Source organism: Leuciscus leuciscus (genome assembly GCF_965113295.1).
Source record: "Leuciscus leuciscus genome assembly, chromosome: 20".
Lineage (NCBI taxonomy): Eukaryota > Metazoa > Chordata > Actinopteri > Cypriniformes > Leuciscidae > Leuciscus > Leuciscus leuciscus.
In genome coordinates, this window is record NC_138744.1 from 17,549,910 (window position 1) to 17,577,358 (window position 27,449).

At 33.8% G+C, this 27,449-nt stretch overlaps 3 protein-coding genes across 8 annotated transcripts; 2 read left to right on the forward strand and 1 right to left on the reverse strand.

Annotated features, from left to right (window-relative positions):
• Nucleotides 1-287: 287 nt before the first annotated feature.
• On the forward strand, nucleotides 288-11,380 carry LOC309483806 (uncharacterized protein). 5 transcript variants are annotated; one of them, XM_082149828.1, is made up of 8 exons: nucleotides 288-649; nucleotides 1,013-1,324; nucleotides 1,411-1,661; nucleotides 9,338-9,410; nucleotides 9,983-10,069; nucleotides 10,292-10,378; nucleotides 10,793-10,821; nucleotides 10,985-11,380. In XM_082149828.1, exons 1-8 carry the CDS (start codon nucleotides 592-594, stop codon nucleotides 11,045-11,047), a joined length of 960 nt encoding a protein of 319 aa, XP_082005954.1. In that variant the 5' UTR covers nucleotides 288-591; the 3' UTR covers nucleotides 11,048-11,380. The 5 variants fall into 5 exon arrangements, with proteins under 5 accessions (XP_082005954.1, XP_082005955.1, XP_082005956.1 ...); XM_082149829.1 differs by having other exon boundaries at nucleotides 9,989-10,069; XM_082149830.1 differs by having other exon boundaries at nucleotides 9,356-9,410.
• Nucleotides 4,068-8,008, forward strand: LOC309483817 (uncharacterized protein). Its single transcript, XM_082149856.1, has 5 exons — nucleotides 4,068-4,170; nucleotides 5,066-5,094; nucleotides 5,196-5,270; nucleotides 5,415-5,483; nucleotides 5,679-8,008. Exons 1-5 carry the CDS (start codon nucleotides 4,071-4,073, stop codon nucleotides 5,766-5,768), a joined length of 363 nt encoding a protein of 120 aa, XP_082005982.1. The 5' UTR covers nucleotides 4,068-4,070; the 3' UTR covers nucleotides 5,769-8,008.
• Nucleotides 11,381-12,749: 1,369 nt separating the features above from the next.
• Nucleotides 12,750-18,286, reverse strand: LOC309483802 (uncharacterized protein). 2 transcript variants are annotated; one of them, XM_082149823.1, is made up of 9 exons: nucleotides 18,086-18,286; nucleotides 17,050-17,376; nucleotides 16,654-16,950; nucleotides 16,490-16,534; nucleotides 15,902-15,985; nucleotides 15,501-15,529; nucleotides 15,270-15,344; nucleotides 13,282-13,347; nucleotides 12,750-13,211 (listed from the first exon to the last, which is right to left on the reverse strand). In XM_082149823.1, the coding sequence occupies exons 1-9, from the start codon at nucleotides 18,126-18,128 to the stop codon at nucleotides 13,095-13,097; spliced, it is 1,083 nt and encodes a 360-aa protein (XP_082005949.1). In that variant the 5' UTR covers nucleotides 18,129-18,286; the 3' UTR covers nucleotides 12,750-13,094. The 2 variants fall into 2 exon arrangements, with proteins under 2 accessions (XP_082005949.1, XP_082005950.1); XM_082149824.1 differs by having other exon boundaries at nucleotides 15,902-15,979; nucleotides 18,086-18,285.
• Between the last annotated feature and the right edge of the window lie 9,163 nt (nucleotides 18,287-27,449).

Here is a 27,449-nt window from a genome sequence, read left to right on the forward strand (position 1 = left end):
TCATGAGATTAGTTTATGTTCATGAGAATGTGACAAATTAATGTTTATTCCTTTTCACCGTTTTAAAGACATTGCTTGGAAATATTGTTTTTTAATATGAGAAAAATCATTGCCTGCCACTGCAGTCAAATTTTTTCATCTGCTATAATTACATTTGGGTTAGCCAGTTTGAAAGTTCTCACACTGGAGAACACATTTCACAATCAACAACAGCCTACTCTCTGTTCTCGAGAGGTTTGATAGGCTATTTTGAAGGTTGTAACAAAAAACTGTAGGCTGAAACTTCCCGAGCACAACTACAAGTTCCTCTGAGTGACTGTTGCTACAGAATGTGTACTGTAAATTACTTGTAAGCATGAGTGAAAAGGCAAATTAGCATCTACTTTAATTTGAGTTGATATTTACAAGAGAATTGTGAAGCAACACGTCTGTATTATGTACAGTCATAGCGTCACAATAGCAAATGTAGCAGATTTAAACACTCAAATGGTCGGTTTAGAGGAAGTGAATAAAAGGAGGAGCTGATGATGTTTTAAAAAAAAGTTGTGACCACTTAATGAAGAGGAAGACTGGCAGAAATTAAAAATTAAAATGGCTCAGTGTCATATGTTTCAGCTGGGACTGATTATTCTCTGTCCATTTTTAAAAGGTAAAGAAATCTGTATTTCCTCTACAACACATGCTATTACAAATCCTTGTTTAGTGGAATTAGTCTGGAAAAATATTTGGTGCATCAGCTTAGTTTTTTCTTGCAGTTATTCACGATGGTCTCTGAGTTGCTTAGTATTTGTACATGTTCCTGAATACAGTGCAGACTTAGTGTCACGCAGAAATATGATGCACATTTATTTTCATATTAAGAGTATGTTGATGATTTTAACAACTCTAAAAACTTTTCTTTTTTTTTTTCTGATATGAATTTATATTTTAAATGTTTTTTGTATGCCAGGATGTTTATGTGGTTTTGCTCTATAACATAATGATCACTCAAATGATCGTACTTGTGCTTCAGGTACCAGTGGAGTGACTGAGACTCATGTGTTCAGCAGTTCTAATGAAAATGTTCGTCTGCCCTGTAATAATGCTCTGTCTGACTGCAAATCAACTACATGGATGTATGCCAGACTTTCAGGGACAGTTGAACTGATTGCTGGAGGGAAAAAGAAGAATGACACAGAGAGACGTGAGAGACTGAGTCTGGGGTCTGACTGCTCTCTGAACATCAAGAAAGTCACACAAGAAGATTATGGGCTTTACACCTGCCGACAATATGTGAATGAAAAACAAGGAACTGATACACTTGTTTTTCTGCATGTTCTTCATGGTCAGTGTTTCTGTAATTTATTAATAATACCTTAAAACTCACGTGTAATGAAAAGTGTGAAATCTGTGATTTATTTTCTGTTTCAGTCTCTTCATCATCCTCACAGACTGAGATCAGATCAGGCTCTGTGACTCTCTCCTGTCAGTTGTATTTATATGAAGTCTCTTGTGATACTTTGGTCCGTTCTGAGGGACTTCAGCTGATCTGGGTGAATCAGGCTGGTGTGAATCTGATGACAGACTCCAGATATCAGATATTATTCTCCTCAACACACTGTAACAGCACTCTGACTACAACACTCCTGAATGAAGATCACAACAGAGAGTGGAGATGTCAGGTTACTCAGAGAAATCAACTGAAGACCTCAGCCACATTTACTGTCAAGTATTCAGGTAAGAAAACAATATTATAAATCAGTTTTAATAGACACTCCTAATGTCAAGCACTATTAATATCATCAGAACAAACCAAGGTTACAAAAGCTTCTTTCACTCGGACAGAAGTCATTTGAACTCAAAACATTCAAACCAATGTGATGGTCCAGTATACAACGTTTTTGAATATTATCATATTTTTAACAACATGATGCATCTGAACTAACACTCATCCTGTACAGCTCAAGAGGATCCCTCAGCTAGAAACACACCAGCACCTCATAAAGGTACATGATGATGATGATGATGATGATGATGATGATGATGATGATGATGATGATGATTAAGACACATGACATTTGATGATGTTGTTGCCTACAGAAAACAGAAAAAATGAATGAAACATAAAGCACAGAACCAGGGCAAGACAAGGCAAAAGATTAAGGAAACCACTCATTACAGATGGTACCCGTATGACCAGGGCCGGTTCTAGACATTAGGAGGCCCTAGGCAAAATTCATGTTGGAGGCCCCCCACCCCCAATAAAAAAACACTTGAAACAAATATGATTCCTAACCTTTTTATTTATACAACATTTAATTTTAAAAGCAGTATATTTTTACTTACACAGTACATAAGTTTGGACACATTATTATTTTTAATGTTTTTGAAAGAAGTCTCTTATGCTCATTAAGCCTGGATTTATTTGATCAAAAATACAGAAAAATAATATAGTGAAATATTATTAAAATTTAAAATAATGGTTTTCTATTTTACTATACTTTATATTTCTGTGATGCAAAGCTGAATTTAGTGTCACATGATCCTTCAGAAAACTTTATAATATTCAGATTTATTATCAAATGTTAGAAATGGTGCTTAAAGGAGAAGTTCACTTTTAAAATTCTGTCATCATATACTCACCCTCATGTTGTTTCAAACCTGTATAAATTTCTTTCTTCTGCTGAACACAAAGGAAGATATTTAGAAGAATGTCAGTAACCAGACAGTTTTTGGGTCCCATTGACTTCCATAGTAGGAAAAAAATATACTATGGAAGTCAATGGGACCCAAAAACTGTCTGGTTACTGACATTCTTCTAAATATCTTCCTTTGTGTTCAGCAGAAGAAAGAAATTTATACAGGTTTGAAACAACATGAGGGTGAGTAAATGATGACAGAATTTTCATTTTAAAAGTGAACTTCTCCTTTAATATTTATTTTATAACCTGTGATACTTTTTTTCAGGATTTTTGGTTATTAAAAAGTTGTTTTAAAAAAGTCTTCACTATCTCTTTTTATATATTTAACACATCCTTGCTGAATATTCCTGTTTTTTTTTCTGTATTTTTGATCAAATAAATGCAGGCTTGTAGAGCATAATAATAAACTTCTTTCAAAAACATTAAAAATAGTAATGGGTCCAGACTTTTACCGGTACTGTATGTAATCAAACTTTATCTAAGGTAATCTCTTTTTTGTTTAATGAAGATGTTATTGTTGTTGTTGTTATTTTGCTGTTTTATTCAATTTATTCACAGTTCCAGAATCCCACTTCAGTAGATGAGCATAAGTGCTTTTATATTGCATTGCTACCTTAAATATGCTATACACAAATCAAGTGGAAGAGAAAGACACGATCGCTACTGAGCAGAAAAAAATATATAAACTGATATTATTGGCGTAATGTCAGGGTATAATCTAATCATCAGCAGAATTTAGAAGATAGACCCATAGATATGAGATCCTTTATTTGAAACATTTAAAAATGTTGTAGTGTGTTGGCTTGACGTAATACAGACGTCTTGTCTTTTAATTTTGTAGCTTTTTTACTAGTCAGCTCCCGACGCGATGTTATTCATTGTACGCGCAAATTCAAAGCGTCGCGTCTGGGCACGTTAATGACGCTCGCGCTCTTTTAAACTCGTAATAAAGCGGTGAATGATTTTTCCAGAAATGACGCTGATCTACAGTACAAGTTTATATTTAGAATACATTGCAATCACTCCAAAATAGATGACGACAACTCACACACCTGCATTATGAGCTGTGCTTCTTTGTGTGCTTATTAGGCTTTTGCCTCGCAGCACCTGATGGATGCGTTCGTTACATATACTTTCAGAAGCCGGCACCCGCTTTGTAACGGACACATTCATTGGTTTAACTGCAGTAATGTAACAGTCTATGGTTAAGATAAACATCGTAACTATTTTTAGTTAATTAATAAATATTGAAATAAATTGTAGATAGGACATTGGACATTTTTTTTTTTTTTTTTTTTTTTTGTCCCTCTGTCTGGGCCCCATCCCGCCAATCGGGCCCTAGGCACGTGCCTAGTTTGCCTTTGCGTTAATCCGGCTCTGCGTATGACTATGTTTCCCTGTGTCCTGTCTCCTTTAGTGATCTCTGCTGTGGCTGCTGCTTTAGCAGTGCTTGTTGCTGTTTTCTGGGTGATCTATAAAAAAAAAGCTTGTGAGTTTCCTTGTTTCCTCCTTTTTATAATAATAATAATTAAATCATAGTTCAGATCTCACTTTATCAAAATAAATAACCATCATTTTCAGATTGTATGTATCATAGAAGCACATGGAATTATGTGGATGTTGAATTATGAAGTGAACAGAAGTGTATTCCTGTAAAGTGCCATTAAAGTGTTAGTTTACCCAAACATGAAAATTCTGCCAGTAATTACTCACCCTCATGTCGTTCCAAACCTGTAAGACTTTTGTTCATCTTTGGAACACAAATGAAGATATTTTTTACAAAATCTGAGCAATTTCTGTCCCTCTATTGGCAGTTAGGCAACTACCACTTTGGTAAAAGTGGTAAAAGTGATTTTTTACATAAAGATTGTAAAAAATAATCCCTATGAATTTGAGCGGTTATGTCCAAATATTCTGAAGACAGAACAGATTTACTTTAGGCTTTTATTCACATGTAAACATTCATCAACTCATACATCAGTTATAATAAACGGAAGTTTCCTAATTTTGATTCCAATAAGGTCAAATAAAAACATTTATTTATTCACATTTAGTCTTATTGTAAAACTTTTAATTTTAGCTGTCATTGGAGAGAACAGAACTGGCTCAGATTTTATAAAAAATATCTTCATTTGTGTTCTGAAGATGATCGGAAGTCTTACAGGTTTGAAACGACATGAGGGTCAGTAATTAATAATAGAATTTTCATTTTAGTTTGAATAACCCTTTAAGTGAAATCTTGTCACCAATTTTAATGGTGCAACAAAATCATTGCCTTTTTTATTTGACTGTTATTAACAATGGAACATTTAACATTTTGTGTTTTTATCTGTTTTATCATTAATATTCATATTACATTAGTCATTTTCATCACTTTTTTTCAGATAATAAAAGAGAGACTCGCAGCTCTGTGGTGAGTTCAGTAATGCCAATGATTTAGATTTGATTACTGTCTTTAAAGTTCAATAAAGTTTGTAATCCATGCAATTGCTTATAACTATTTGTTATCTAAAGGTCAAAGATGTGAATGAACATAAAGGGACCTATGAAACAATCAACATGGCCATTCCTTCTATGCCAAACGCCAATGTGAGTGAACAGAATGACTTAAACTTCATTAAGTTTGAAGTTCATTCATTATATATGTCTATTTGTCTATTATTTAATTAAGTTTATTCAAACTTTAAGTGTAGTGGCAGATGTCTGATTTGCCATGTTTCCATTGATGTTTAGGAACAGACAGATGATGTGACCTATTCTGAGGTTACTTCTTCCAGTAAAAAGCAAGTCCAAATGGACAATGTGAGTAGATATCAGCATGTTCCCTTGTTCTTTCATCAGTGCCCAGTGACAGTCCTGTTCAGAGAAAATTACACCCTTCCTCTCTCATCTATATGCTGTTGAAATGTAGCTCTGAATTTGTAGATAAATGAAGTACATGAAGTAATAATAGCTGTGGGTTCCACACTGATTGACAAATCTGTGGTGTTCTTCCAGGATCATTCTAATGACACAGTGACTTACGCTGCCATCAGAGGAACAGAATATGCACCTCAGGATGGACTTTATGCCTCTGTGAAAAAGTAGAAAACAAATACCCCTCGCAAATAAACTTTGATGCAAACATTCTTTTATTCAAATCGCTGCATAACTTCATGTTATGAGCAGATGAGCAGTTTGGTAATTGGCAGAATTATATATTTGTATGTAAAGGAACGGAACTTTTATAATCAGTTATATTATTAATATTTGTTGTACTGTGAAAGAGTAGAAAGACACAATTCAAAAGCAATACTGTAAAAATGTTTTCCAAATTTTCAACCACATGAAGTAGAGGGGAAAACATTTTTTTTTATAAAGAATATAAATCAGATTTATTCTCCATCTGTAGTCTGGGTCAGTAATGGTTGCTTATTTAACCAGTCTTCATACAGATGAGACACAAAACACCCATAGACAGTATAAGAAAACACCTCCATTGACCGGAGGGAAGGTTTATCAGTTGGATTTTTGTCTTAAAGGGCACCTATTATGCAAAATTCAGTTTTACATGGTGTTTGAACATAAATGTGTGTTGGCAGTGTGTGAGCAAAACCACCCTAGAATGATAAAAATCCACCCAGTGTTTTTTTTTTACAATCTCAATAAATCATAAGCACTGTCTCAGAATGAGCTGTTCTCAGATTCAGCGCAATGTGACGTAGAATTGCGCAGGCCCCTCCCACGACTGTTGAGTGACACTTCAGTTAGAGCATAGACCCGCCCTGAGTGCGCTGGACACAGTCCACCATTGTTCGACGCTTGAGCAGCTGTAGACAAGAAGGTCTCCTAAGCGATTGAGGTGTTTTGTTGTTGGATGTAAGAATGAACATAGCAGTCTTCATTTACTCTCGTTCTTACTCGAGGATGGATCTGTACCAACTGTTCGTGATCCAGATTACACTCTCCGGAGCGACAGGACTAACGTTACTGAAATGAAAGTGAGAGCGCGCACTTTATGACAGCTCATCGAATAGTTTTACGGATTTACAGTGTACCAGTTTATTAAGCACAGACTGAAAAGGTGTGTATATATTTGTTTGCTGTTAGTTGTAACGAGTGTTTTGTGTACTTTGCTGTGTATGTTCCATGATAATGAAAGGGAGAGAGAGAGAGTTTATGGATAAGACTTTAATGCTCACATCTTATACTGTGTTTATTTAGCTGTTCTTACAGTGATTCTCTGGAGTAAAACTAACGCTTCATCTTTTGTGTGATGTACAATAAACTTCACTGAACTCATCAGTATATTTTGGTCATCATTCGGACGAGGTCTGCTACAGCAGGTTTGTATTAATAGTGGATAAAAGCAGATGACAAATAAGTTATAACCATAATTAAGCTAAACTATACCTGTTTAATCTCCATACAGTATATATTCTCTGGCGCTATGGGCATTATTGTCCGACTCCGGGTCAAAATGAACACGCTACTGAGAGTTTCTGTTTTGATATTATCAGATGAGATTGTCCTGACTGAAGCGCGAGCTCGTGAGGCTCCGCCCCCTGGGCCGGCAGCAGCAGTTAATTTGCATTTAAAGGGATACACACTAAAACAGCACGTTTTTCTGAGCCCCAAAAAATGACAATTTAAACATGCTGTAAAAAAAATATCTGTGGGGTGTTTTGAGCTAAAACTTCACATACATACTCTGGGGACATCAGAGACTAATTTTACATCTTGTGAAAAGGGTCATAATAGGTGCCCTTTAAAACATGTAATATTCCTTGGAAAAGGACATTATAAAGTTGGTACTCTTGCTTTTGGCATGTATAGGCTTTCTCTTATACATAAAATAAAATAGGTAGACAGTCTAAGCATTAGGCCTATTTCAGCTTCTATTCAAATTATATTTTACGTAAATATTCTAAAATGGGACATTGAATGAAATGTGGGTGTTTTCACACATATCATCAGCATGAAAATGTCAAAGGTTAAAACAAAAGATTTTGTGTCTTACAAAAAACAAGTTACATTTTTGCCAGAAAATTTTAACAACACAAATATTTAAAACATCTGTAAAAACAAATCTGTAATCATCAGAATTAAACTAATACAAACATTTATCTCAGAAATGTCAGATGTACCCTGGTAGTTTCTTGTGTCAAGTAACCAAAAGTGTGTGGCAATACTTATTGAGCCCTTTTTCTTTTCTCTTTACTTTGTTAATGGTTTCACATGTTTAATTATCTTTAATTTCTTGGTTGCAACTTAATTTCTCATCTGTTATTTTACTGTATTCATTATTGTATTTATGTGTACCATATAAAGAAGTTTGGAATCATTGTTTTAAAGGTTCTATTTATTTATTCATGGTCTACAAGTCTACAGTTCTAATTTTTAAGTTTGTGTGTCAGGCTATTCATCATGCCCACCTTTGTTCAAAAGTTTGGAATAATTAAGATTACCAAGGCTACATTAATTAAATCAAATATACAATAAACAGTAATATTGTGAAATATTTTTAGAATTTAAAAGAACTGTTTTTTATTTTAAGATATTTTAAAATGTAATTTATTAAAGAAATCTTAATCTAAACAGCAATTCTACAACCTGAAAGTGATGTGCATGTTTAAAGTTATAACATGATGACATTTTCCAGAGTGATTTCGTTCACTGTTTCGAAACATGTTTCATCACACTGGTTCAACCCACATATAGAGAAAAGATCATTTTTAAACCCAGTTAAGACTGATGAGTGACTACATGAGTAATGTAATTACATGGTCATGTCTTTGACAGTACCAGATACATTTTTTTAGTGATCACTGAATGAAAGAGTCTTTCTGCACCTGGGAAATAACAAGCAGGGGAGCTGATGATGTTAAATGGAAGAGAATATCAGAAACTGAAAATGGCTGATAAGTGTCTTATGTTTCTGCTGGGACTGATAATTCTCTGCTCATTTCCCACAGGTAAACACATTTATATATGCTCTATAAGACATCTGTGGAAAAACCCCTTATGGAAGATAATTATTTTTGTATTGTGTATTGTGTTGCAGGCACGAGTGGAGCAGAAGAGACTCATGTGTTCTGCAGTTCTGGTGAAAATGTCAGTTTGCCCTGTAATAATGCTCTTTCTGGATGCACATCAACTATATGGAAATGGAACCTTGACAGGTTAGAGAGACTGAGTCTGGGGTCTGACTGCTCTCTGAACATCAGGAAAGTCACTCAAAAAGATTATGGAATTTACACCTGCGGACAACAACAAGGAACTGATGGACATGTTTATCTGCATGTTCTTCACGGTAATTGTGGGATAATGTAAACTGTATTTAAAAAATGCCAAATTCTCCATTTACACTCACAGATTACTGAAAAAAATAAGCCTGTCATGTGATTTCTGTCTTATTTTCTGTTTCAGTCTCTTCATCATCCTCACAGGCTGAGATCAGATCAGGCTCTGTGACTCTCTCCTGTCAGTTGTATTCATATGTCTCTTGTGATACTTTGTTCCGTACGGAGGGAATTCAGTTGATCTGGGTGAATCAGGCTGGTGTGAATCTGATGACAGACTCCAGATATAAGATATTATTCCACTCAACACACTGTAACATCACTCTGACTACACCACTCCTGAATGAAGATCACAACAGAGAGTGGAGATGTCAGGTTACTCAGAGAAATCAGGTTACTCAGAGAAATCAACTGAAGGCCTCAGCCACATATACTGTCAAGTATTCAGGTGGGAACAATATTGCATCTCATCATATATCAGTTTTAGTAGGCCCTAAAGCTTAGTAGGCCTTTAGTAATGTCAGAAATTCTATTAATATCTTTCAGCCAGGATAAACAGAGTGTACACAAATTTTAGAAAAAAAAGAAAGAAAAAAAGCATACAGCATATTGTGCTTTAATTGTTAAATTTGAGGTAATACTTTAAAATAATGTTCAATTCTTTAACATTAGTTAATGCAATAACTGACAATGCACAACCCTACTTGTACAGCATGTATTAATGTTAATGTTAATTTCTGCGTATAATACATTTTTAACATTTCACATTGTATAAATTAACATGAATGTATTATGAAAAATGTAATTAACAATGAATGATATATCATTCATAATAATATATGGACACTAATAATAACTTATTTTAAAAAGTAAAAGAATTTAAACAAACAAACAAAAAAAACGCCATAAAAATTGTTGTGCGTTGTGAGACCATGATAACTAAGGTTAACACATTTATTTTTTTAATGACTGTAATATTCTGCAGTATGATGTATTTGAACTAACACTCTTCCCGTACAACTCAAGCTGGTACAACGACACCAGTGCTTCCAGTCCACATCACAAACTCTGAGGATCCCTCAGTTAGAAACACACCTCAAACACAAGGTAATCACTGTCTTTATCACACCAGTGCTTCTCACATACACTTTTCTTCTCAAATCAGTCCATATAAATTGAGAGATACAAATCATTCAAAAGATTGTTTCAATTCAGCTCATACATCAAAACATATTCCACACTCTGAAAGTACATAATTTCCAAATGCACTATGTAGGGTACAAAATAACAAGATGGATTAAAACTGACCCTAAACGTGTCTTTCTGTAGTCTCTCCCTTAGTGGTGGTTATATTTCCTGCATTAGCCCTTCTCCTTCTTGCTTCTATGCTGTGGGTGATTTATACAAAAAAGGCTGGTAGGTTATTGTAATTCTTAATATTTTATAACAAACAAACAATGTTACTTTAAACGCGCACATCACTTTCAGGTTGCTGTGGAATTGCTGTAAAGATTAAGATTTCTTTAATAAATTACATTTTAAAATATATTTAAATTAAAAAAAAATCACAATATTACTGTTTATTGTATATTTGATTTAATTAACGCAGCCTTGGTAATCTTAATTATTCCAAACTTTTGAACAAAGGTGGGCATGATGAAATGAGGGCTAAATTAAATGTTTTATAGAAAATACAATTCAAATTAAAAAGTCACTTCATGACAACAGAAGCAAAAGTGAACTCTTCTTAACAGTTTCAAGATAATGCATTGATCTATATGTGGATCTGCTATATCTTGCCTAATATTTTTATTATGTGACATTTTACAGATAACAAAGAAGAGGCTGTTTATTCTGATGTAAGTATTATTTCATATTTGTCGTCTATTTGGTAAGACCAATTTACGAAGGCAATTAACTGCCTATATACTCTAGCACTTGTATACAATAAAACAAAATGACAAGATAAGTTGTCTTACTCATGCATGTACCATATTTGTTTATGTGTCCATTGATGTTTAGGTGCTGACATATGTGTCGTATTCTCGGATTCCAGCAGAAAACATGTCAAAGAGAGCAATATGAGTAGATACTGCCACATCCATTCCTCAGTGTCCACTGATGCTCCAAATCAAAGAAAATGACCCAGGGGCCAGATTCACGAAATATAATAAATAAATAGACACAAAGAGATTTCATTGCAATAAGATTTATTTTATTTTATAGAATAAATAAATATTTAAGTAACTTTTTTTCAAGATAATCTTTCTTGAGTTTACCACATGAAAAGAAACTCATTGGCTGATGGTGAGAAGAGAATACGGCAAAATATAACTGTTTGTAATTAATGAGTTTGTCTATGAATGCTGCCTTTAAGAACGAATTGCATATTAAAGACGTATCAATATCACAATGTCACCTCAGCTGTTTATTCTTCTTTTGTTGTCTGATTATAAGGAATTATTGCATTTGTATCTTATTCTCAGAAGTGTTTGTCCTCTCATATTTAGTTATGTCCATATTTGGAGACATCTCGTTGTTGAGTCACCGGAACCCAGCAGTCTCTGCATCAAACACTGTATGATTTTACAGAGAACAGGAAGTTGTAACCAGACATGTGTTGAGCCTGGAAGTCAATGAAATCAAAATGTGCCCTTTTAACCTTGTCATGACAAGAGAGAGAAAAAACCTTCTCTTAACTGAACCTCCACTTCATCTATAGTAACATGATTTCTTCACACATCAGCTATACAGTTCTTTCAACTTTTCGTGCAGAACAGAATTTGAAGCTTCTGTTCATCTAATATTTTTTTCAATTCTGACAAATGTTTCACTTGACTGAATTGAATCTGACACTTTTGTAAATGATGTGATGAGAATTTTGTTGACTGCTGGGTACATGGGGCTGCTAAAGGCACACTGGGGTAAAAGGCGCTTTTGGCTTTATTTTCCTTTAAACCACTGGATGGCTCAAAAATTCACCTCAGCACTTTTCTTAGCAACCGTGTTTGACTATGAATGTGGAATCTCCAATAGGGAGCACTTTCACTTTCAGTCTTGCATTCTCGGGCTGTGTCCAAAAGCTTAAAAATGCTGCCTTCTGAGGACATTTCCCCAGAATGTTTGGTTTATAAGGGTAAAATTATAAGCATAATGAGGCTGTAAAAGCAGACTGAGTTTACCTATTTCCTTTTTTCTTTTTATGTAGATTTATGTAGCAAAATGAGAATCTATAATATTATTGATTATATTTTGAGACAAAGGTCTTGTTAATGTTTTATTGTATAGTGGTAATTAAAGCAACCGGTATTTTTCAATAACGGAAGAATGAGTAAAAGCATGGCATTTGGGGTAAAAGGAGCCCCTGCTGTTGGTGCTAAAGGCGCAATAACTAACATGAAAATAAATGTGTGTGGTAAAAGGAGCACCTTGCCACCTCATACATTTGTAAGATTTTTAAACAAAACAAACAAAAATGATTTATTTTCACACAAAATCTGTTGCTTCATCAATGTTCAATAAAATCATACATATTGTTTTTATACAATCATACACTATGGGAGTAGTGAAAAGCACATTTTTATTTGGGTGTGCCCATTTTATTTAGCCCCATTGTACCCTACATAGTACGCAATCACCGGAAAGATGATCGGCTGACACAGCGCTTCCTCTACAGTTCTGCTGAGTAGGACACTTTCGATGAGGATGTTGTACTTAAAACAGTATGACTATTTTTAATTAAAAACAGTTACTGGAGAATGAAGGTGCAAACAAATAAGAGAAAATGGAAGATTTGGAATGATTTATTATTTAAAACTGTTCTCTTGATCAACAAAAATAAAAATCCTTTAAGTCCTACAAATAAATATGATTACTTGAGGTTTTTTTTTTAACATGTGAAAGACAAACATCTCAGTTACGTATGGTAACCCTTGTACCCTTTCAGTCGGCCACGTTGGAGTGATCCGACTGTATAGGAATCCTATACAGTCGGATCACTCCGACGTGGCGTCGAACGTGACCGACTGAAAGGGAACAGTATTTACCACGTCAACAGGTTAACAAAGTCAATTATAGGCATTTCTCTGCTCATGATATCATGAGGTATTTGTATAATTAATAACTGATTCAGTTATTTGTGATGGTTCTGGTTCACAGAGGCATACATTTGACTGCCGTTATCCTGAGGTCCAGCTGTTGCTCCTCTGACGGAAGCGTAAGTCACTTTATCATCATCATTATCATGAACCTGAAAGAACATCACAGATATTGTCAGTTTTGAGAGAAGATGATGGAAGTTCAAAGAAGTGTTTACCCACCTTGTTATTTTTGCTTTGGTTTTTACTGAAAGTGGCAATCTCCGCATAAGTCACGTCTTTCTGCTCCTAAACATCAGTGGAAACATGGTGAACTAAAGTACAAAATCCATCACTACTTTTTAAAGTAGGCTAATTATTATGCAGGTGCTGCAAATGATTTAAATATGTGCTGCAAATATTTGTGTCATGTGCCATTTTCACCCAAAGGTTTTGTGAATATCTAATATTTTGTAACAGGACTTTTAATGATTGTGCTACTTCGCTCGTCTGTGTTAGTGGTGGGGATTTTCAGTGACTCTTTCTGTACATTAAATCATTTTGCAGGTAGGGGGTGACGGGTCCGAGACAGGGAAAACTGCTGATCGGAGTCATGGCGTTCCGAAAGATAGCCTACACAATGCTAGAACAGAAATAACCTCTAACCCTACCCACACCCTAACAGGCAGTTTACGGGACCAATTGTAAAGACCTTTTGGCACACCCCCTACCTTTCGGCATGCTCATTACTCCTACCTGCAGATATACACACTTGTCATTTTTAGTGAGTCATTGAATCATTTATTCAAGCGATTTATTCAAAATGCTGATTCATTGAGGAATGAAACACCTCTGCTGCTCGTGTGTTATGTTGTGACCTCGTAAAAAACTGGAAACATTGTGGCTAAAATAAGTTACTCTTATTTTATAATTAACTTATTCATTATTGAAAAGGGGAATATCAGGAAATAGTGCTGCCTTCATGTTAATGTAAACTTCTCAGAAAAAGCCCATGACGTCAGTGCTATTTCAAATCTGACGTATTCAAATTAAAATTGAACACATCTTCTAAATTAGGCCAGCATCCTGAATCTGTGGCGTATGAAAGTAGTTCCACAAATAAGATAGTGTTGGGACACTTCAGGTTTCTCTTAGTTATTTACAAATTTTTTGTGTCCAATTGTTGTATAAAATCAATATCGCTTTTTCGTTTTATACAAATCCAACTGCCATCATCTTGTCTCAGTTATAGCGCCTCAGAGGACTTGAGATTAAAGGGGTCATGACATGAGAAATCCAATTTGCCGTGATCTTTTGACATATAAGAGGTCTTATACCATTAAAACATCCTGCAAGTTTCATAGTTTAAAACGTCCTCCTCATTATAAACAAAGCATTTATTTATTAAAGCATAAAACGGTTTGCTTGAAGATTATGGGATTTGTGACGACACATAAACAAATACCATTTGCAGATGACTTGCCCCAGAGTAAGACATCGACGAATAGTTATGCATCATTGCTCCATAGCCCCGCCCACTGGCATTCAGTCGCTTAACGGCAGATATTAAAAGCAAATAGAACCCATGATAATCACTGACACTCTCTACACTGGATACAGTGTACAGATGTGTGTAGAGTTTCTGACATACTCCACTCGCTCGAGTCTGTCGACAACAGGACAAATGGAAGATTGTAAGAACGTTCGCCTTGAAGCGTACAGTTTAAACAGCTTGTTTGCGTACAGGACCCTGTGTCAGGAACAAGTGGATGGTTTATTTTAATGGTGTCCCGGATTGCGTCGGAAGATTATATGTTTGTTCTATGCAATGATGTTAGCCAATCATAATATTGGCCGTTTGATGACAAGCCTTAAAAGATCCGCCCCTATTTTAGACCTGGTCAGAATGAGAACTGAAAATAATAATTTTTATGCATATATACTTCTTCTTTTTTTTAGCAAAAACTTTATTAACACTATAAGTGAACCTCAAGGAATATTTAAAATAATTTTTAAAATCCATGTCACACCTCTTTAATCATTGCAGTGTTCATCTTGTTGCTAGTCTGATTTTGTAGGCCTACATTGCAGTGTTGGTGAGTAGCTGTGTAACAATTATAATGTACATTATAGTATACTTAACATTACGAGGGATAATATGGACTAAAGAAACTGTCAAATATACACAGATATGAATGACTGATGGAAGATGAATCATATGGGTCACTTACATTGGCGCTGGCAGTAGGATGAATGGAGATGTTGATTGTATCATTGGTTCCATTATATTTATTCATATTTGTGACCTATAGACAAGAAACAATATTCTAAGTTTTGCTGTTGCGTTTATCTAAGGTGAGTGAAAACAGTACACATATTGGACAGTCTATCCAAGCTTATAGACGAAAAAAAAAAATTAGCTCATGGATCAACTATTGGGTCTTTGCTATTTTGATACTTACCACAGAGTCATTAGTCCCTCTTCTAATATCTGAGGAATAATTATCACAAAAACATGAGTAAAACACAGCATGACATTAATTATTGCAGACTGATAATTGATATTGACAATTATTTAGAAAAATTCTAATGCTGTGTGAATAGTAACTTTATATTTGTCTTTTTAAATGGTTCATTGACCTCAAAATGAAAATTCTGTCATCATTTCACATTTTCAGAAATTACACAAGTGTCACAAACTATAGTTCAAGTTTACCACTTCAAAAATGTTATCATCACATCTTTCCAAATTAATATTTATATGATAAAACTGATGTGCTTGTCTGTAAATTGTCTGTAAATTCTTTGGATGTTTTGGACTTTGTCTGTTGTCACAAAATATGAGCTAAAATGTAAAACTCACCACCTCTTTTTTTACAAAACACCCAAAAAAAAACAGCAAGAAGGAGAACAGCCAATGCAGCAACAACACCAACAATCACAATCACTAGAGGAGAGACAACATAGAGTATAGAGTGACACACTCAGATCCTGATGAAAACAACAGCAGAACGTTTACTATATATTACTGTCATTTTAAACAAAAATATAAAAACCACAAGTTCTGACACACTTGCAAACAAAGTGTACATTGTATGTTTGCTAAATGTGTTTTAGTAAACACAGACATGATTGGTTTAGATTGACAAGATTAAAGAGATTGACAATCTCGGTAAAGATTGACAATAATTTCATGTTGTTTTTACCTATTTATTTTTTATTAATGACAGAAAAAAGCATTAACCTTTAAACATGGTCAATGTTTGTGATCAGCTGTACTCTAATATCTCCAGAGCAAAATGAGTTATTTGCATACTAAAAAAGTCACTTAAATGAGAACTACTGGAGCTACTGGAAACAATTCAAATGAGAAAGACATACATTCATACAAAAACATTTAAATACATGTACAGTACATTTATTAATAAACATTCAACAGCTGATTATGTACCTGGTTGTGTAGAAGTTACTGGTATATTTACAGTTGTGGTTGTCTCTGTTGGAGTATAAATATACATTTTCAGATGCATCATACTGTAGAATATATATTTATTTTATTATTGATGATCAATACAAAGTTAAAAATAAGTAACATTATAAATAACAACAATTTACCAGAATACTTATATGTGGCTGAGGCCTTCAGTTGATTTCTCTGAGTAACCTGACATCTCCACTCTCTGTTGTGATCTTCATTCAGGAGTGTTGTAGTCAGAGTGCTGATACAGTGTGTTGAGGAGAATAATATCTGATATCTGGAGTCTGTCATCAGATTCACACCAGCCTGATTCACCCAGATCAACTGAAGTTCCTCCGTACGGAACAAAGTATCACAGACTCTATATGAATACAACTGACAGGAGAGAGTCACAGAGCCTGATCTGATCTCAGTCTGTGAGGATGATGAAGAGACTGAAACAGAAAATAAGACAGAAATCACACTACAGACGTCACTCTTTTCATTGCACGTGAGTTTTAAAGTACTTTTTAAAAAATTTCAGAAACACTGACCATGAAGAACATGCAGATTAACAGGTGCATCAGTTCCTTGTTGTACTCCATGTCCATTCACAAATTGTCGGCAGGTGTAAAGCCCATAATCTTCTTGTGTGACTTTCTTGATGTTCAGAGAGCAGTCAGACCCCAGACTCAGTCTCTCACGTCTCACTGTGTCATTCTTCTTTTTCCCTCCAGCAATCAGTTCAACTGTACCAGACCCTAAAAGTCTGGTATAGATCCATGTAGTTGATGTGCAGTCAGACAGAGTATTATTACAGGGCAAACTGACATTTTCACCAGAACCGCTGAACACATGAGTTGCTTCTGCTACAGTCATACCTGAAACACAGTACATCTGAGTAATCATATTTTACTTATTAATATATTATATATTTAAAGTGAAAATTAAAAAATCTGGGTTAATTATTTAACCTTAAACGACATAGCAGATAAAAGAGTCTGTAAATTCAAAGCATGTCTTGAATGAGACACAAATGAGAACGTTTTTGACCTCTAATCTCTTTTGACATTGTGAATACCACTGAAATATAATCTTAGAAGTTCACTTTAAAACACTTACTCATGTGCTCTCAAACCTGTTTGCATTTCATAAAATATATTTTCAACAGTTTCCATTGTTTTGTCCATGCAAAACAGGGGTCCCAAAAAAAACTTTTTCAACAAATAAGTTTGAAATAATATATTTTATGAATCACACAGGTTTGGAACAACATGAAAGTGAGTAAAGGACGACAGAAATGTCATATCTAAGTGAACTACCCCCCCTCAACATAAACCTGGCTTCTGAAACATGCTTCAGACTTCTGAAAGTGAGAATAAAACATAATGGCATTTGTCAGAGAATTCTATAATAAAACAGTATGTACCAAACAGCATACGAGATCATAACATGAATAATTCAATCTAAATCTTAGCCAGACTCTATGCCAAAGTAAGAAAAAAAAAAGAAAAAAAAACATTTTTTATATTTTTTAATAAATGGCTGTTCCAATTATACAGATAAAAAATAATTTATATATTTCTTTACCTGTTAAAAATGGACAGAGAATCATAATTTCCAGCAGACACATTTTCTCTTTTGAACAATCTTCCGCCAATCCTTCTGACAAACCTTCCTCTTATCTGACCTACTACGAGTTTAGAATCTCACTATACAGCGTTTCACTGACTGTTGACGTGTGTAATGGAGAAGTGAGTCACATGTTCATGTATTTCATCTTTTCAGTTGTCTGACCCTTATATCATTCTGGAGGCCTATTTGTACTGAATCAACAATATGCATTGACCAAGGACCATGAATATTAGTAGTGGTCGACCGATATATCGCCAAGACTGATTCATCGGCCGATATGTTTTTCTGCTTGGACGACGTGTCAGAAGCGACGCCAGACTTTTATATTTCCTTCATTAGTTTATGGTCTCTGTTTAAATATACTTTATTAGATAGAACTGTTAAACAATGTAAACAGTAAATGCATGCAAAATATTACGATGTTTGATTTTATATTATTTGTCATAAAAAGGCAAACACTGTAATACTTTCTCATTTACCAGATACGCATTATCATTTAAACAAATATTGGTAACACTTTACAATAAGGTTCATTAGTTAACATTAGTTAGAATGAACAATACTTCTACAGCATTTATTAATATTAGTTAATATTAGTTTCAACATTTACTATACACATTAAAATCAAAGGTTGTATATATTAATGCACTGTGAACTAACATAAACAAACAATGAACAGCTGTATTTTTATTAACTAACATTAACAAAGATTAACTAGTAACAAATGAATTGCTCACTGTTAGTTCATGTTAGTTAATACATTAACTAATGTTAACTAATGAACCTTATTGTAAAGTGTTACCCAAATCTTTGAATATCAAAAAAAAACCCATTTCATTTCACAAACCTTGCAGACTTAGTCGAATTCAGCTGTAAGATCTTCTTAAGTGTGCATTTGTAGACTGCATAAAAAGTTCAAGAGAAATCAAACTTTAAATCCTTGATTTCAAAATATGCTGCGATATACTGTCATATTCATGTCATTTTCATTGTGTGCTGTATATGTAAAATGAATGTTACCTTGTCTTTATTTTATATATATATATATATATATATATTACTGCATGAGTGCCCTGTTGGTTACAGTGTCTACTTACTTTTTATTCATATTTATTAACAATTTCTTTAGAATCAAGAATTTCAGAATCAAGAAGTTGATCATCTAAAATATTGTCTGTTTATTTATTAATTCATTTTCAAATATTATTTCTAATTTATTAAATATTAAGTCAAATTAATATATAAATGATAAATATATCAGCTTTATATTAGCCATCGGCCACCCTGCTCTCTAAGATATCGGCATCGGGCATCAATAAATAAATAAATATCAATATCAGTCGACCACTAATTTTGAGTAATATGCATGTTTATATTTCCTACCTTTTTCACACTTATCAGGCTGAATATTTGCAACAAACTGATGCAAACTGAATGAAAATGCAGAAATGCCATTAAGAAAATAAGTAGCCTAGCAATTATTAAAAAAATCAAATGACAGAAAATTTATTTTCTGTGAATTACGCAAACACCTGTCCAAACATGGAGTTTGTTCCACTAAGTGAACAATTTGAAGACATTCATTGCTGTTCTTTACATTTCTCAGAAAACAAATATTCAACTGCTTAATGTGGTTAGTTTGCGTAACAGTGGTCATCTCTGAACCCAGTTTAGACTTGGGTGTGTGAATTCTGAATCATTCCTTTGACAGTTCCTCTTCTTTCTTTTTAGCAAGTTGAATTCTGTCAACAACTCAAGTGTAGAAGCTGTGAGGATATGGGCTGGGTTTCCTGAAACCTCCTAACGCTACGTCGTTCTTAACCCTCTATTGCATAGTGTTGCTTCAGGGTAACATACCCATTTTCCCTCATATTCTCAGGCTTACAAAATCATACACCAAAAAAACCTGCTTATTTTAATCTGGGGGGAAGTATGAAAAGCCAATAGAATGCTTGTATTTGATTATATGACTTGTCCAACCCCCTTTTCAATGTCTTTTCCTCACCTGCATCCACATGCGGAAGCCATGTTTTTTCAGCTCCACAAAACTTTGAAAAAGTGACATTTTCCTTAGGATTTCCATGAAATAAAAAATATTTTCACAATTTTGGGTAAGTTCTGATTTAATTTCACTCTGTTGATTATGTTTTCATTGAATGTTTCTTTTGTAAATGCCTCAAAGCAACAATATGCAACAGTGGAATGAGAATTCCCTGTTTGCTGGTTTAGCAATACAATATTATCAGCAATAGGTTCAGGTTTAGACCTGAAAAAAAGACGGGGCGCAACTGCACCTCTACCCCCGGCCCCAGTCCGCTTGGACCGCATAGACCACTGGTCTGTCTACAGTAAAAAAACAGAGGGAGGTGTAAATATATTGGATGCAATGGCATAATCAAGTGCATGAAATGTGACGTGTTTCTGTGTCACACTCCTGACAAAAACTGTTTCTTCTCCTTTCTCACACAGTAACCTAAGATGAAGAAGTGGCTCATCCATGATTTATGTGTTAATACTGAATGATCCACCAGTGTTTGTTCTTTAGTCTGTTTTAAACAACACAAATTCATTTTCTATCCAGTTTTTGATTTTTAACATGAAAATTGAATGAGAATGAATGCATAACAATAATACTCCTTTGTTGCGCATTGTTACTTCTAGGTAACAAACCCCACTAAGATGGTAACTGGTTGTAACTGTTTTACTTTTTCAGCACAAATGTTTTTTTTTAAAGAAGTTGATGTTGAAGATCTTTCATAAAATGTGTTTTGTTATGAAATAAAAAGATATATTTTAAATAGACTGCACTTTTTGTATTTATTCCCATTATTGCATGTTGTTGTGCCAAAGTAACATATAGATCTACCCCCTATTATTATAATTTTTGTAAATTATGTGTTGAATTGTTCAATGTGCTCTATGACTGGTAATAAAATGTGTAGAAATATTTTTTTTCTCTATTATTTCATATATCATGCAATAGAGGGTTAAGTTAAACCTTAAGCTGCACCTTATCGTTAATACGTGTTTCCCGAAACGTTCTTAGTTAAGTATACCTTCTGTAAGTCATATGTTCGGAAGGTTGGTCTGGACCACTCTTAGCTTTCCCTTATCACTGTTGCAGGTCTATACGAATATAATTCTGAAGTTTTAATACACCCAGACAGTGTTCATTTAGGCTAATTCAAGTGTTTTCATGCAAATAATAAAATTGTCATTACACTGATTGTTGTTAGATTTTTAATTATATTATTATACAATATTATTCATTTAATTAAAGAGCGCTTTTAAAGGCCAGTGAAAGCATAGGCTGTCAGTTAAGTTCTATTCGGACGCTAATATTGTTTCTCATGGGCTCGTCCGGTATTTTAAACATTTACAAGGGTAAGTCGGTGATTTTAGTGCCGTCCGAATCCATAATATCAGTGTTTTTTCTCACCCAACCCGCGTAAAAATCCCTGGCCAAATTAGTACCTACACTGTAAATGATTTCTGTTGTTTTCACAGTATTATTGCTGTATTTTCAGTGAAAGTTTACTGTAGAAACAGTTTACAGTAAGTTGCTGTCAATTTTATAGCTTTTACATTATTTTTGCTGTATTTCAAGCTTTGTCACCGTATAACTATTTACAGGAAAGTTGCTGTCAATTTATGCTTTTCTTTGGTGGGGGGAAGAAAATAATTACAGTAATCCTTATACTCCTGTTAAATTGATGACAGTATATTCCAACAGACAAGCCCGACAGAGGACATTTTTTGGTTTATTGAGGTTATTTCAGCTTAGGAATTTTATAATGCATCGTTTCATAAGGTAACCCATATATTAAGGCATTTAGAATATAGCTAAAAAAGGTTTAAATTTGCTTGGGTGTTTTTTTTTCTTTCGTTTTTTTCTTTTTCTTTATGGTTGCCAGATTTGGTCACAAACCCAACTAATCTCAAAGGTTATTATAGCCTAAAATGTTTGGATGGGAGATGTAGTCCCATCCAATGATCACTAATATAGGCAATATAAAATAGATAAAAATCGATTTCCATGATTTATTATTATTATTGTTATTTTGCTTTAGATTTACACACTTAATGATAAAGAGCGAATCGCACGGGATACACCTGGCAACCAATCATCTAACCGTCCGTCACACTAGAATTTTCCATTTCATTCTGACTGACTTCGATGACGGAGCAGTGGCACGCAGAACCAGCAAGAACTAGCCAGGTAAGATGTAAAATTGTATTCAAAATCTTAAAAATTTTTATTTTTAAATGTTCCACCACTACAAATGTGAAGATATTCGTTTTACCATTAACTGTTAACGTTAAGTATCCTAATTGTGGTGAGTTTGAAAGGTAAAGTTAAGGTAACGTTAGCTTTTTAACGTGAACATTCTAGCCAGTTAGCCAAATAACATTACTAGTTATCACAAGGTTTGATGTTAATGTCAGTTATTATTTTCAAGTTTAGAACAAAGTAATCGAAATGTTCTTGTTTCTGAATCTGAACACTTGTGTGTAACTTAACGTTAACGTTACAGTACACCGTGTGTGTGTGTTGCCTGTCGCGATCGAGGCCTCATACAACAATATGTTAACATATAACTAGCTGCTAACATTATAACTTATAACATAACTCTACCGGTAAGTTATGTTCTACACGAATTGAATGGACAACCACAGTGTTATTAGTCATATTATACATTTTATAACGTTAATACGATGCACACTTAAAGTGAATACACAGCAGTGAAAGTCCCGCCGAATGAATTCCCGCGTCTCGGCATTTTAGTTATTGAATAAGGCACTAAAATTCATAAAAGTAATCTCTCTGTGTACGTCTACAGTGTTGAATATGTTTTTCATTTCTTTCATTGTGTACAGTTCGAGATTGCAGTGTGCTGAGGATGAGTTTTGCGCCTTCATTAAAAACAGAGGCAAGTCATTTCAGTTATTGAATAATGCACTAAAATTCATAAAAGTAATATCTCTGTGTACGTCTATGCAGTGTTGAATTATGTTTTTCATTTCTTTCATTGTGTACAGTTGTTCGAGATTGCAGTGTGCTGAGGATGAGTTTTGCTCCTTCATTAAAAAACAGAGATAAGTCATTTCAGTTATTGAATAATGCACTAAAATTCATAAAAGTAATCTCTCTGTGTACGTCTATGCAGTGTTGAATATGTTTTTCATTTCTTTCAGCGTGTAGTTGTTTGAGATTACAGTGTGCTGAGGATGAGTTTTGCTCCTTCATTAAAAACAGAGGTAAGTCATTTTTAGTTATTGAATAATGCACTAAAATTCATAAAAGTAATCTCTCTGTGTACTCCTATGCAGTGTTGAATATGTTTTTCATTTCTTTCAGTGTGTACAGTTCGAGATTGCAGTGTGCTGAGGATGAGTTTCGCTCTTTGCTTGGCCCTGCCAAGTCTGGAGTGTTTCTAGTTTAATGAATTAAATTTTAATAAAGAATTTTAAACTTACTTCTGTGTGTTGTCATAATTGACGTAACATCTAAAAATCAGTAATATAACTTTGTGAAATATTTTTTGCATACACAACTTTAGCTTTCATTCTTTTTTTAAGTGTGTAACAGATTGTAGTTGGTTATATGTTCTGTATATAAAAATACCATAATCAATTATACTGCATAGTAACTTTACAGTATTTTAAAATACAGTGCAAAAACAAGCACTGTAATTAATTTTACAGTATAAAAATGCTGTAAGTTATTATACGGTATGCTGTGAAGTACTGTTGTCAGATTTACAGTAATATTACCGTGGAATAAAATACAGAAGCTTGCTGGATATTTGTTGCCAGTAAGTTACTGTTGATTTTACGTTAAATTTTTTACAGTGTACTGTTTTTTGACAAACAGGTCCTGTGATAATTTAATTGCCGTCTGAATCCACATCTCTGAGTTTACAAGAAGAGATTCAAAATTCACTGTTTAAATCCTTTTTTGATCACTGCCGAGCACCGTACATACACTTTTATTACTGAAATGCTGGAAAGTATTTACAAGAACAATATTTCATCGCAGCTCCACCTCAGCGAACATTACAAAAATGGGAAAGAGAAGAAAGCACGTAAAAATTTGAAATGGTTATTATGGCAGCAATATGATAGGCCTACAATTTAAAAATATGTAGGCTAGGCTATTATAGGCTATTATAATTTGGATTATTTTTTTTATAATATCCCATTAGTCCTAATAAATGCAATTTCAACTATTTCTGACGTGCTTCTTTTATAAAGAACACCGCTTTCTCACATAAACAGCCTCTGCAAGAGAGAATAATTGACTCTCGAGCCATCGATATCAACCAATTCAGCACCATCGCCACGGACAGCACCGGGTGACGTCGCACGTAAGAAGGGATATCTTAAGCAGCTTCCTAAGGTATAGTTCGGGGAACATACCTAGAAATGGTATACCTTCAGTTAAGTTATACCTAAAGAGTCTTCGTAGCGCGCTAAGAGACAACGTTATTGGGAAACCCAGCCATGACGTGTTTGTTTTGAACTATGGTTTGGTCAGATTTTGCTGATTAGCAAATTATGTAGTTTTAACATAATTCCTGTAATAAGTGAAAAGGAATCAATGAATTATCCAAGACATAATAAAGTTGTGAATTTTTCTAGACACTTTTAACTTGCATTACAGACATTCTGTGTTTTGTTTTTCTGTCTTTATCATAAGTGTATACCTATTAAATGGGACACCATTATTTTTCAGATAACTAAAGAGGGACTGATGACTCTGTGATAAGTATTGTAATGCCAAAGACCAGAGGTGTAAAGTCCAGGTTCAGAAAGTAAAAGTCCTCCTCAGTATTTTGATAAAGTGACTTACACTTCCATCAGAGGAGCAACAGCTGGACCTCAGGATAACAGCAGTCAACTTTATTCCTCTGTGAACAAGAACCTTCACAAATGAGTAAAACACACATTAATTATACACAGACCCTGTAGTTTGATGAATATAGAAATATATAATTGACTCCTTCGGGTTTAATTCAGTGCCATTATAATTACTGTCTTTCCCATGTTAACAAACAAACCCCAGTGGTGATCAGATTTATTTGTAGTATTTTGGTTAGTTTGGGATGTTTATTTTACAGTAGCTGTCTGCTTGATGTTCAGTTAATGTTATTGCTTTATTATTCATTCAGGAAGATATAGTGATGTCTATGCTTGCACAAAGTTCAGAAAATGAAGGACAGTTTCATTCTTAGATTTTGTTAACTGTCAGTTTCCAGTGATTATGAAAACAGGCGATGTAAACTTTAATCACAATATGACAGGAATGAAAATTTGGTGTTTGAACCGATTGAGCAACTGCTTTCAGTAATGCTTGTAATACTAAATTGTGTTTGTCAATAATAAATGTATTAAGTAGCCTATGTCAAATGTATTATAAAGTGAAATGTATTTTTTGTCATTACAAATTTTTCCTTGTGCAGTTTTCCTTCGGAGAACCTCATTTTGTGTGGGTTTATAACTTTAGGATACAGATGCAGTGGATTATGACAGTGTCAGAAGCAGGGCCGTAGCTAAAGGATTCGGGGCCCCCTGAAAAAATATTGATGTGGGCCCCCACCACCCTCCACCAATATCATATACTGTACAAGATGAGCATGGATGCCCACATATAACAGAAGATGGTGATGTTGTTGTAAAACCTTTATTTTAAAAGTTAAATGTTTATATCAAAATGACAAATAATAAAAACTAACAAAAAGCAAGAAATTGTTCAATAATAATAAAACCAATTTAAAAAAGTAACAGCTAAATAATGTGTTTTTCTAATCAGTCTGTTATAATTCATAAATCAAAAAGTAAATATTTAGAAATTGACAAGAAATTGTCAAATAAAAAATTATAATAATAATTTATTGTCTTATTGTTTAATAAAGATAATATGGTATGATATAGAAATGGTAATCTAATTATCAATTATCTAAATATCAAATTATTATTAAACACCAAGCTCAAACTATGCAAAAACAGCAGCCCTTCCAGCAACTCAGTGTTCAAACTCGTTTTTATTCACTCCTTCAAGTGGGCTAGTCGACTAATGTATACAGGGAATGATTCTGGATACAGCCAGAGTATTTTAGCACAGTGTTCTATCCGAATCAATGGAAAAATGCATGTCTGAGAACCATTAAAGTCATTCAGTTCCAGTATAAATATGGATAAAATAAAATCAGCCTATTAATTCCATTATTTCAATATTACATGAACCTCAGAGGACTCATAAACATTTGTACACCTAAAAAGATTTCATATTTAAATGTTGAACATTTGGGATTCTGTCAATAAGTAAATATTTTACTTTTGACAGTGGTTCTCAACCTTTATGACTCGAAGGCTCTCCTTTCTCCAATATTAAACGGCTCCCTGATAAACTATTTCCAGAATTTCTACTTGATTATGATTGCTTGTTTTCAAACTTTGATTTATTTGATAATTATTTCAAAATGTATTTGATATAAATTAATTGATCACAATTAGATTTGTGATTTCAGCTGTATTTTCTTAAAACCAACATTTATTGAGGAGGAAGAAAGACATTTTTGTATTATTTATTTTATTATTTATTATTTATTATCCTATTAAATTATAATATTATAAGAAATAATCTTGAGAAATCTTGATTTTGCTTATTTTAGATTAAAATTTGATTATTTGTGATATGGTTGAGTATCATAAAGTCTTGACTGCAATATTTGCAAACAAATGTTCCTGTGTTCGTTTATAATTAAAACTTGATATCTAATGTCACCATTATGGACTCTTAGACATCAATAGCACGTTTAACTTAATAGAGATTCCACAAGAGCATATTTATATTTTGTATGTCGTGCATGGTATAGTGTCAGTGAAATGCAGCTGTATATAGTGTCAGCACTAAACAGTCAGTTGATCTGAGGAAGTTCACAACCACAGGAGGGGCTGATGATGTTTAAAAGAAGAACTGTAACTATATGATGAAAAGAAAGAAACAGAAAATGTCTGATCGGTGTCACATGTGTCTGCTGCGACTGATCATTCTCTGTCCACTTCTGACAGGTAAAGAAATCTTGATATGGTCTATAAGACATTATGCAAAATCTGTATAATGTGAACAACCATCTGTTCAAAAATAATTGAATTACTTTGGTATAGAGACTGGCAAAGAGTTAGATTGAGCGAACATGGTTTTATCTTGCTGAAAATTTGATGTAGGTTATTACTTTAGTTTTTAATATACAAGAAAATATTTTCTGTATGTCATTAAAGTTTAAATAATTAACACTATTATATTAATACAGTG